The sequence below is a fragment of the Myxocyprinus asiaticus genome, chromosome 7, assembly GCF_019703515.2.
Source record: "Myxocyprinus asiaticus isolate MX2 ecotype Aquarium Trade chromosome 7, UBuf_Myxa_2, whole genome shotgun sequence".
Taxonomy (NCBI): domain Eukaryota; kingdom Metazoa; phylum Chordata; class Actinopteri; order Cypriniformes; family Catostomidae; genus Myxocyprinus; species Myxocyprinus asiaticus.
This window is the reverse complement of record NC_059350.1, coordinates 10,741,013-10,753,598: the sequence shown is the minus strand read 5'-3', so window position 1 is coordinate 10,753,598 and position 12,586 is coordinate 10,741,013. Positions and strand designations below refer to the sequence as shown.

The 12,586-nt window shown below is 38.9% G+C and overlaps 1 protein-coding gene across 1 annotated transcript in view; it reads left to right on the top strand.

Annotated features, from left to right (window-relative positions):
• LOC127443617 (EVI5-like protein) overlaps positions 1 to 12,586 on the top strand; it is a 93,957-nt gene that overhangs the window by 58,623 nt on the left and 22,748 nt on the right. Inside the window, exons 12-19 of the mRNA XM_051702311.1 lie at positions 414 to 446; positions 1,037 to 1,177; positions 3,913 to 4,029; positions 5,019 to 5,159; positions 6,583 to 6,744; positions 7,182 to 7,328; positions 7,655 to 7,750; positions 7,854 to 7,949. Of these exons, the coding sequence (XP_051558271.1) occupies positions 414 to 446; positions 1,037 to 1,177; positions 3,913 to 4,029; positions 5,019 to 5,159; positions 6,583 to 6,744; positions 7,182 to 7,328; positions 7,655 to 7,750; positions 7,854 to 7,949 (933 nt within the window). The remainder of the gene's footprint in view (positions 1 to 413; positions 447 to 1,036; positions 1,178 to 3,912; positions 4,030 to 5,018; positions 5,160 to 6,582; positions 6,745 to 7,181; positions 7,329 to 7,654; positions 7,751 to 7,853; positions 7,950 to 12,586) is intronic.

Genomic DNA, 12,586 nt, shown 5'->3' with positions numbered 1-12,586 from the left:
GCTGTGAGTCATGTAAACTTTTAGAGCATGCAAATCTAAGCAGAGGCTCAGCTGTTCTGCCTTTGCCTTTTTCTGTTTTGTAGTATTGTCATTGGATTATTATGTGTAGAGGAAGTATCTTTTGAAGTTATATCTGCCTTTCTCTGTTGAAATTACTTCCCCACAATTCTCTCTGAACTCCCATTCTGTTGTACTCCCAAAATGTATTTTTATGCTGCTCCAATTGTTTTCCACTCTGTTTTCCCTGCCTAACTTTTACAAATGTTTCCTCTTTTTCTCTTCATGTGTATCTGTGTTTTTCAATGTCTCTCTTTTTGCTTGTCCTTTTTTTCCTTCCCTTTTCTCTGTTGTTTCTGTCCCTTTCATTCCTCTTTCTGTACCCTTTTTTTCCCTCTTCTCTCATGGTGTTTTAGGAGAGCGCTGCATTAGCAGACAGGTTGATTCAGGTACAGTACTGTCAAACCAACTGCTCACTAATCCCTCCTTCCCTTTCTCTCATGGCTTACCCATTTCCTCTCTTCATGCTTCCACGATTTCTCCCTTAATCTACTCTTCTTCCTGGCCCTGCACTATTCCTCCTCACATCTCAGAATGGGCCTGTTGCATGAAAAAAATATGTGTTGTTTTTCTGTTGGTGTAAGCTTTTTCCCATCACTGCCTTGACAGCACATTTGTCTGTATGGCTGGAATAATGTCCCAGAGGTGCTCCGAATGAAGGTTAACCCTGACACTCTACACCGGCAGTGCTCTTACCCTTGCATGTGGGATGTGAAAAATAGGTGTGCATCAAGGTTCTGTGTTAGGTCCATTGGCGTTTTCTGATTTTATTACAAAATCCATTAAATTCAATGGGATTCTTTTTAATTCTTGATATAATCAGATTATTTCTTTGATTTAATGACCTAGAGGTGTCATTGCATGTTGTCCCTCTCATTACTTTGACTGGAATGGCATACTTATTTCCCCTTAACCTCAAGTAAAAAAAAAAAAAAAAAACATCCCAAGATTTCTACTCACTCCACCTCTGCTCTCTCAGGGTCAGGTGACACGAGCTCAGGAGGCAGAGGAGAACTACGTTATTAAGCGTGAACTTGCAGTTATTCGGCAACAGTGTCATAATGCCAGTGAGAGTCTGGGGAAGGCACAGGACACCATACGAGAACTTCAGCAACACAAGGTAACAGTGATTCAGGATCAGTTGTTGACACACAAAGTGTATCCTCAAATGTTCCCTCTGTTTTCTTTTATTAATTCCCTCTATCTATATATATATATATATAGAGAGAGAGAGAGAGAGAGAGAGAGAGAGATCTCAGATTTAGATATAGATATGCATATGTCTTAATATGCAAATTATTGTGGGTGGCACAATATTCCAAAGAATTAAAATGTTTGCCATCATAATCTTTCATTAAATTGTAAAAACTTGCTCCTCCTCTGAAATGACTTCCCTTTTGGCTATTGTCACCTTGCCCTTTTCATGATCTAATCAATGGAAAAACTCAAGTTATTATATTATATTCTATATTATATAAAGCTATATTATATTCGGGTTCATATGGAAATACATCACATTGCAAAAGTAAAATGTGTTACAAACACACTTTCATGTAGACTTATTCATAGCTCATTATGTTCGCTGTACACAGGGTGTTTTTAGTCAAAATAATTGCTTTCCCAGGACAGAATTACCCTTAACTACACCATCTACAAGCGAACAAGGTCATTGACAGGTCAGAGATAGTTTTCTTGAAAGATGTATGAAAATGACTAGTTTCTCTTTTTTCATTTTCAATACAGTACTAAGCTGACTGTTCATACACATTACTCCATTTTAAATTCTTGTCTCGCCCAAACAAGTTATAAGTATGAATGCTTAACTATTGACATCTAACAGACAGGGTATTTTGGAGATTTTGTTTTTTGTGTAGGTGTGAGTCAATGACATTTGTGAAAAGATGTTGGGGTGTGGTGTGTGTCATGCCGAGTGTGAGCTGTGAGTATGACATGCTTCACACTCACAGCAACACTCTCTGGTCATATAGATTTTCCTGTGCTATTCTACTACCATAAATGATCATCATCCTATGGCAGTGCTGAGGTCGACAAAACTAGTGTACATATGTGCAGACATAGACACAGACACAAACACATGCCTGCTGCTGCACCTATGGAAATGCTTAAAAATTACATGAATTACTTAAATTACATGGAAATACATAAAAAAATTACATGAAATTCAGAATTTCTTAGTATTGCGTATATTAGGTTTGTGCAAAACCTGTTGATCCATAGTATGCTAGTATGATTTGAGAAAGAACATATTGTGTGCTTAAAAGAAGGCAAGGAAATCTGACTTTTTGTACAAAGAGTTTAACTTGGTCAGTTTCACAACTTTGATTCATTTTGTTGATTCACAGCCACCTTTAAAACACACACACGTTTAATTGCATCTCGTAATTAAAGCCGTTCTAAATGTTTGGCAGTGCTTGTTTTCTCTTGTGTGAGATTAATTTCTGGTTTGCCTTATTCTATCTGGTCAGAAAAAGAAAGCAGTTTGGTTTCTAGCTAAGAGTCCAATCCATCAGCCAGCACTTTTCACATATACTGAGGTAAAGTGAGTGAGACTCTCCATGATCGAAACATCTGAGTTAAAGCGGTACAATGAACTGACTGGAAAGTTTGGAGGGAGGTAAGAAAAAGAGAAGTACAAGTCTGTGGGAACCAGCATTCACACAAGTCTCCAGGCCAGGCCACAGCCCCCTCTGGTAGCCACAGTAAATACACAAAGTACACAGCAGTAGCACACTCACATCTACACTGCCACTACAGTGATAGATAACACTCAAATTAACTAAACAAAAAATCCTCAGTTGATCTGAATAGACACTTGCAAAATGATGTTATATTATGTTATCTTTAGATATCATCCGTTGGATGGCCACTGTTGTCAGCCAAAAACAGTGGGGGTAAAAACCTCAAGGGGACGTTTATTGGCCTTAAAAGCGGAATCCTCTATTGGGCCGCATTCAAATTTTTAGATGCTTTTTGTCTTACACGGACATCAGTACACATAAAAGTGTTCATTTTTAAATCAGTTAAAGGTGGAGTAAGCGGTTCCTGAGAAAGACTTTGACAAAAAGTGTATTGATTAAAATGACTTACTCCAGTGGGGGCCTGGGTAGCTCAGCGAGTAAAGACGCTGACTCCTGGAGTCGCGAGTTCGAATCCAGGGTGTGCTGAGTGATTCCAGCCAGGTCTCCTAAGCAACCAAATTGGCCCGGTTGCTAGGGAGGGTAGAGTCACATGGGGTAGCCTCCTCGTGGTCGCTGTAATGTGGTTCGCTTTCGGTGGGGCGCATGGTGAGTTGTGCGTGGATGCCACGAATAATAGCGTGAAGCCTCCACACGTGCTATATCTCCGTGGTAACGTGCTCAACAAGCCACGTGATAAGATGCGCGGATTGACGGTCTTAGACGCGGAGGCAACTGAGATTCGTCCTCCACCACCCGGATTGAGGCGAGTCACTACGCCACCACAAGGACTTAGAGCGCATTTGGAATTGGGCATTCCAAATTGGGAAGAAAAAACAAATTACTTACTCCACCTTTAATTCTAATGATTGATACCTGAGATACACATGGGCATCTGCCCCTGGGATCTCTAGAGAAAGAAAATGTCCTATCCTGTAACCACTAATACTGTGAAAAGTAACGAACCACGTGACCATGCTCTTGTAAAAATCAGTTTCAGTTGCTGTCTGGATGATAACTGCTTGCGCTGAGCTTGCACTATATTTCGCCTCTTTACAACAACTGTTTTTCCAAATGGAGTGTGATGTTATGGTCATTATAGTTTGATGTGCAGGCATCAGAGTTTCAATACTTTCTGTTTCTCTTTCTCTATCTGTAGTATACAGAGGAGTTTGTGAATGGGCTGCAGACTCAGTTGGAACAGTCTCGGCTACAGGAGGCCGAACTATTGAGTGCACTAAAACAAATGCAGGACAAAGTGCTTGATCTGGAGAAGGTATGTAGGTGTCAAGTTTCACTGACATTCCCCATAAGTGTAGTAAAACCTGAAATCACCTACATTGTGGGGACCAGCCAACAGTCCCCATGAGGAAAACGGCTTAATAAACATGCTAAATAATGTCTTAATGAAAATCTAAAAATGAATAAAGGTTTGTAAGGGTTCAGAGTTAGGGTTAGGATTTAGTGGAAAGAAATATCAGGCATATATAGGCAGTATCCCAACTGAAATGGAAAATACATACATTATCAGTATCTATACGTTTCATAACTGAATGAAATGACATAGTTTAGGCATGGAACTCTGAATGTATCTTTTAGCCAATCAGCTCACCAACATGTTATATGTTACGCCAATATGCTCACATGGTGTAAGCTGATGTGACAATAAATCTGATGTTTATTGTAAATTGGTATATGTCCCATCACTGTCACGACTACTATGTTGCTCGGAACTGCACCCAAGAATTACACACACTGTTGCACTTGTGTATATGGTTGTGTGACAATAAAAGTGATTTGATTTGATTTGATTTTGATATGTCCTTTGACGTGTAATCAGGTAGCCAGTCAACCTGCATTTTCTCTCTTTGTCTAACATTTAAATTTGCTCCGTTTACAAGTAAACTGGTTTCCCTGCAGCACGCTTCGAGAGGTTTCTCTCAATCCTCCTTCACCCCAGCTCCAACTGTCTAGATGTGCTACATGGGGATTGTATTTATTTCTAATTTTGCAGCAGCATGTCTACATGCTTGATGCCGGAAAGCCGCAAAAGATACATGTGATGTTGCCTCAGAATGTGGCCAAAACGAGGTATTTTATAAGGTAGCATAATTTTGTAGCGTACAGTTTGGATGCCTATAATGTTGCGGCTTACTGCGTTTTGGTATAGAGATTCCGTTTTAGAAGTTGAATAAAGGTGCACTCTCTTCTGTGTATATGTGTTGTGTTTGGGTGTATTAATTGATTATTGTCTGGATACTGCAGATGAGCAGCTTTCTGCCAGATGAAATTAATGTAGCTCAGCTTCAGGAGGAGTTAAAGCTGGTGAAACTGAGAGAGCAGGAGACACTACGTTCCTTCAGAGAGATGCAACAGGCTGTTACTGACCTTAACCACTGCTGGCAGGTGCAGCAACTCTACACAACTCTACTGATATCTACAGCCCCCTTACTGAACTCCACATACTGCTTATGAACTCAACATACAACCATTGATCTCTACACAACCCGTACAGATCTCAGTACAATCTTACTGAATTCTGCACAACCATACTGATCTCGTCACAGCTTTGCTAATCTCTACACAGTCCTATTGAACTCTGCACAACTCTACTGAATTCATCATTCATCTACTGATCTCTGCACAACTCTATTGAACTCTACATACAACTGTAGATCTCTACACAACTCTGCTAATCTCCAAATAACTCTACTGAACTCTGCACAGCTCTACAGATTTCAACATAATATTTCTTAATTCTGCACAGCTATACTAATCTGTACACAACTCTCCAGATCTCAGCATAATTCTACTTAGTTTTGCACAACCTTACTGATCTGTACACAGCTATGCTAATCTCTACACAACCCTACTGATCTCTGCACAACTCTACAGAACTCTGCACAACTCTACAGTTCTCAACACAATCCTAGTGAATTCTGCACAACAATACTGATCTCTACATAACATTGCTAATCTCTACACAACCCTACTGATCTCTGCACAACTGTACTAATCTCTGCATACAAACTCTATTGATCTCTACACAATTCTACTTAATTCTACACAACTCTGCTAATCTCTACATAGCCCTGCTGATCTCTACACAACTCTGCTGATGTCTACATAAAATAACTGATCTTTACACAACTCTACTGAACTCTAAACAACTCTACAGATCTCAACACAATCGTACAGAATTCTGCAATTATATTGATCTCTGCACAACTCAGCTAATCTCTATACAACCTTACTTATCTCTGCACAACTCTACTGAACTCTACATACAAGTACTGATCTCTACACAACTATACTGAACTTTACACAACTCTACTGATCTCAACATACAATAACTGATTTTTACACAACTCTACTGAACTCTAAACAACTCTACAGATCTCAACACAATCCTACAGAATTCTGCAATTATATTGATCTCTGCACAACTCAGCTAATCTCTATACAACCTTACTTGTCTCTGCACAACTCTACTGAACTCTACATACAAGTACTGATCTCTACACAACTATACTGAACTTTACACAACTCTACATATCTCAATACAATCCTACTGAATTCTGCACAGTCGTACTGATCTCTACACAACTATGCTAATCTCTGCTCAACTCTACTGATATCTGCATACAACTACTGAACTCTACACAACCCACTTTATACTACTCAGTGTCAACTCATTTGCATTTGTTGATTGGTTTGGCATTCATAGAAAATAAAGAAGGCCAAAATAAGGAAGCATTCTCTTGCATGGCATGATACTTTGTTGGACCCTCTGTTGCACCTCAAATCTAATTCTAATTCTCTATCAAAGCATCATACATCTTGTGGAGGAGGAGGCCATTGGAAAGAGTCTCCTAAAAAGAATGCGTTGAATGAGCTGCAGGATAAACTGATGAGTTTGAGACTGCGAGAGGCTCAAACTCAGGCTGAACTCAAAGAGGTCAAACTTAAAAACCTGCAGCTGGACAGCCAGGTTAGGACTACAACATCCATACATTAATGCACATAATGTAGTACACACATAGCCACAGCTCCATTGACACAAATTGATAATTGTAATCTTAATGAGTTGACAAATTAATTGCAAATCAACTAGGTAGTGTAATGGAAACAATGCAAATAGGCCTAATATTACACAAGCTAAATGCCTTGCCCTTGAGTATTACCTTTTTTTATTTTTGCTTTTATCCTCCTTGCTATTATTTTGCTTTCTCCATTTCAAAAGGGCATGAGAGCATTCATGTAATAGTGCATCAGTCATGAAGAAACTCTAAAGCACAAGAAAAGAATAACTCTGGTTAAAACTGGTTGTTAAAATTACATACCACATTACACTGTATAGTGTGGATTAATAAACAACGTACAAGACAACAAATACACATCCTCACTCTTTCCCACCTGTTTCCATAGAACCAGATCAATTGTAAGCTAGTTAGTCGGAATGAGCAGGAGAGCGCCGCACTGCAGGAGAGGCTCCAAAATGCTCTTTCTCACAACAAAACACTACAGAGCCAACTCAGTGAAATGAAGAGAAAGCAGACCGAGTCTGACTGCAAGGTACAATGCATTCACAGTAATGCAGTACAGGATGGGTAAATAAATGAATACTAGTCAGTTGGGTAAGAATAAACAGACAATTAAACTGCAACCAAGTTTAAGCAATTTAATGGATGGATGGAGAGATAGATAGAGCTAATATTATGTTTTTATCATATTAATTACAAATATTACACAAAGTTATCATGTTTAATTTAGTTTTAAATATTTATTATTTGTAAATGCTTTTTTTTTTTTTTTTTTTGTCATTTGGATTAATAATATAAATGAAATGTTTTTTATTTTTTTATTTTAGAAAATGACATTGTCTGCTGTCTCTCTTTTAGAGCAAAGAAGAGGTGATGGCAGTGCGTCTAAGAGAAGCTGACAGCATGGCAGCTATGGCTGAACTCCGGCAGAAGATAGCCGAGCTAGAAATACAGGTGAGGGATGCATGCATGTTTTTCTGTTATAGGGTTGCATGTGTATATATTGGTCGGTATAATCAGGTGTGTGTGTGTGTGTGTGTTTATGTATTGCCTCCAGAAAGAGGAAAGGCTGATCCAAGGCCAGCTGAATCACTCAGACTCCAGTCAGTATATAACTCAACTGAGACAGCAGATCGCTGAACTCAAGAATGAGGTGGGGCTATCACAAACAAACACACAAGCATGCATTATATATTATTTTTTTATTTTTTAACATTTAACTGTTCTTGCCCCAGAAAAAGTTACAGTTCATTGAACACATGTTGTTGATTTTTGTGTGTGTGTGTGTGTGTGTGTGTGTGTGTGTGTGTGTGTGTGTGTGTGCGTGCGTGTGACAATAGTGAAGTCCAAACTATCTTCCCCAATAGTGGCAAGTTGCATGGGGCAGGTTGTCACAATTTAACTTACCACAGTGGAACTTGCCACTAAACCAGTGGTGTATGTTTCATGTGAACATTGGGGGGTGACGGGGGAACCTGTTCCCACCATCAGTGCAAAAAAAAACAAAATCTACGGCTCTCTTTGTCCCCATTTACACCTTTAACATGCGTTTTCAGTGATCAGATCACTATCGGATTGCACTTGACCACATTAAATGCAAGGTGTAAATGCACCCAAGACTCACTGTGAATGGATCGTGATCAGATCATTGAAACCACATTTGGAGGTGGTCAGGAATGGATTCTGACCACATTCAAAGAAGGTGTAAATGCAAATGCATTTTTGTTATCTGGATACAGCTGCTTTAAGTAATAATTATGTGATGAGCTTGCGCTACAGTCAACAGTTGTTAAAGCGTTGTGTTGTGTGTTCTTGCCTTTTTCTGTTAATCCATCTCAGTGTGAAGAACACAACAGACACTGCCGTTTTGCAACCTTGTTACACGAACAGTTAACAATATCCCATGAATTATTGCATTGGAATACACTTGGAATATCACGTCCCTCTCCTCAAATCACCACTTGCTTGCGTCTCTCCCGTTTCTAATGAAACGAGGCTTCACGTGCGCATTTCAGATGAGAAGTATATACAAAGCGCAGAACGCGAGATGAATATCATTAGATATGCTTCGACGACACGAAATTTAGCTTTGTCGGATGTCAAAAAAAAATTTGTGAAGAAAAAACCCTGACTGTTAAAGTGATAGAAAGCATTTGAATTATCCAACAGTGTTTTTGAAATTCGCTAAAAGACAGAGAATTTTTAGTTACCATAGGCTCTAATGTAATATGTTTTACATTTTGCTAGGGTAAGTTTGTGGAGTGGAGATGCTTTTGACGGCAAGGTGCAAATGCAATCCAGCTAAAGAATATCCAGATATGAAACGCATGTTAATGCAATGTGTAAATGGGGCCTTTAAATCTACACCTGCAGTAAACAGCCTATTACATTTACATTTATGCATTTGGCAGATGCTTTTATCCAAAGCGACTCACAGTGCCCTTATTACAGGGACAATCCCCCTGGAGCAACCTGGAGTTAAGTGCCTTGCTCAAGGACACAATGGTGGTGGCTGTGGGGATTGAACCAACAACCTTCTGCTTACTATTTCAGTGCTTTAGTCCACTACGCCACCACCACTCACATAATATATAAAAAATTCACTATGGTTAGCCTACAGTAATGATTTTTATTTTGAGGTGTCGGGTTGGTTTGACGAAAAATCACACAAGTTCTCACCCAAATCCGATTGGATTTCTTCAGATTCATTGATTAAACCACTGGAGTCATATGGATTTACTTTATGTTGCCTTTATGTGCTTTTTGGAGTTTGAAAGTTTGGTCACCATTCACTTTCATTGTATGGACAAACAGACATATCTTCTTTCAGATATCTTAGTTTGTGTTCTGCGGAAGAGAGAATGTCATACGAGTTTGAGACAACATAAGGGTGAGTAAATGATGAGGGAATAAAACATTTTGGGTGGACTATTCCTTTAAATTGAAATGTATAGTACAATACAAACATTAATGCAGTGGTTCTCAATTTTTTTTGGTCACGCCCCCCTTTGAAACAAGAACTTTATATGTTACTGAAGGGTCGATAGCAGTCTCTCCGCCAGACGATCACCCGCTCCTGCACATCTCCACGTCAGAAAATCGTTTCCCGCGCACTCACACCCATTTCAAAAAAGTTATTCTTATCACACGTGCCTTACGATGAAATTCTTCTGAAGCCATTTGATAGTGTTGTGTGAGGAACAGACCGAAATTTAAGTATCAATTCACCTTTTCCCCCATTTGAAACTGGTACATGTGAGACATCCTTGTTTACATAAGCGCAGCTGTGAGCGCACCTGACACTAAACGTTTTGGGCTGTATTATATGTGTGTGTGTGTGTGTGTGTGTGCATATATGTACAGTGTATATATATATATATATATATATAAAATGTGTAAATCCCATTACATGTACATCCTTTATATATTTCATAAGCAGTTTTGACAATCCTTCTGTCTGCACTTTGCCACCATGTTTATAATGCACATAGCGTTTACCTGGCTTTAAAGTGGTATTGCAGTGTTTTTCTTGCCATTGGGGGCCCTCCTTAAAAAGATAAAACCACAGTAGAAGCCACACGAAAATCTTTTTCCCCATTAACACCCCCTCCCCCCCAAAATTCACTCACACACACAGATGGCTTTGATGGTTTTATGCTGTGGTGCTTACCCACGCATACAGTTCCAGCTCGGTCTCACGCACATCATCTGATGATCTTGCTCATTTGTAGAGAAACCTTTCGTGACAGGAGGGTGTGAGAGTGTGTTGACATTCTCTTTCTCTCATATTTATTTCTCTCCCTTTCACCTCTCTGTTCGTGTATCACTCTGTCCCGCCTCTCTCATCTCATCGTTTTTATCCCTCTTTTCGTTTTTATTTTGTCATCGTCACTCATGTTTCCTTTCTGATTCTTTGCTTGTGTCAGTGTTTACACACAAATGTGAAGTGTATTTGCTCCAGTTTCATGGTTACTGTAATCACTGAGTCAAGATGCACTGTGGGTGCTTTCAAAGGACGGGTTTTATATGAGCATTTTACATGTGCTCAAATTTAGCCACAAAATCAGGTCATGTTCTGTAGCACTACCTCAGAGTCTGTAATCTTGTGATTTTGGGCAGCAAAACGAATCAAACTCAAAAAAATAGTTCACCCAAAGTTAAGAATTCTGTCAACGGTTACTCACCATCATGTCGTTCCAAATCTGTTTGACTTTATTTCTTATGTGGAACACAAAAGGAGAATGTTAATGTTAGGAGAGCAGAATTTTAGGGACTGAAAGTGGATGGTGACTGAGGCTAACATTTTGTTTTTCTAACCAATGGCAGATGGGGGGAGTGTTCAGGAAGTCTGTTTGAAAGCAATCATTATTTTGTTGCAAGTCTGCTAGTCACACTTCAGCTTTAACACCCTGCGTACCTATGTGTGGACGTTGAATTTTGGCTTTGCTATATGCAACGCACAATTTAAATTCATTTAAACCAACTGATCTCAGTTCAGAAGACTCTGGGCTGTCAGTAAAGGTTTAAATGTTCCATGTACGGAGTCATGTGACAAAACAACATGGAGCCGACCACAGCGGAGTTTGTCTTTTGGGAGAAACACCAACAAAACTACATCTGTTAAGAAACCTCATTAAGTTTTTACATTGAAACCTGTTTGAATCAAAAGATAAGAGTCTCTAGTTTCATCCAATATGCCATTGTTTAAATTTGAGCGATTTATCGCAAAATGCCACACTGCTAAACACAGTTTACACTAATGTGTACTTTAGCACATTTTTCCCTTATAAATCCTATATTTACTGTGCATTTTCACAATGAGAATCAATGGGTTCATCTAAAAGCTGAAAAATTTTGCTTTCAGAGGCTTTATATGGAGTTAGGATGAAAATATGGTGCATTTTGAACTGTTCTGAGACCAGTGAAGACAGAAAGCACACTGGAGGTTAAGTCATTCACTAAATAGGGAGCAAGGGAGCAAGGAAGCATCCAATAGCTCTCTATGCAACTATGTGCATTCAATCCAAACTTCCTATCAAAAGTTCAGTTTCAGGCTGCAGTTGATGTTTGTCCAAAACAAATGTTTGTCCACTCAACATGTTTGGCAGACATGGGACAATGGTAATCAGTGCATTGATTCAGAATTTATAATGTATGATTTTATTTTAACATGGTTGACTGTGATTGGATGATGCTGGCCATAACTTTGAATCAGAATTAATCATGCTAATCTCTGTTGTAATGTCTGGAATGTGTCATAAACTTGAATAACCAACACTCCTGGAAACATAAAAAACAATTTGATAAAAATCTGACTTTCTATAGCTTGGTATTATTTGAAATTTCACAACTTAGTCCCGCTGTCCACATATGTTGCCATCCATTTTTAGGAAAACTATTTGCATGTTTATTAGGTGCTACTAGTTACAAATCAAAAAGGGAAATGGAAAATACACACAGCAGTCACCCTCGAGTCTCAGGAGGTTAGAGGGATAGTTCACCCACAAATAAAAACAATTCTGTCATCACTTACCTTTATGATGTTCCAAACCCATATGACTTTCTTCTGAGGAGCACAAAAGGAAATATTTTGCAGAATGCTAGCCTAAGTCACCATTCACTTTCATTGTATGGAAAAAAGATGCAGTGAAAGTAAATGGTGACATTCTGCTGATAATCTCCTTTTGTGTTCCTTAGAAGAAAGAAAGTCATATGGATTTGGAGCAACATAAGTGTAAGTAAAATAAGACAGAATTTTCATTTTGGGTGACTAACCCTATACCAACTTTA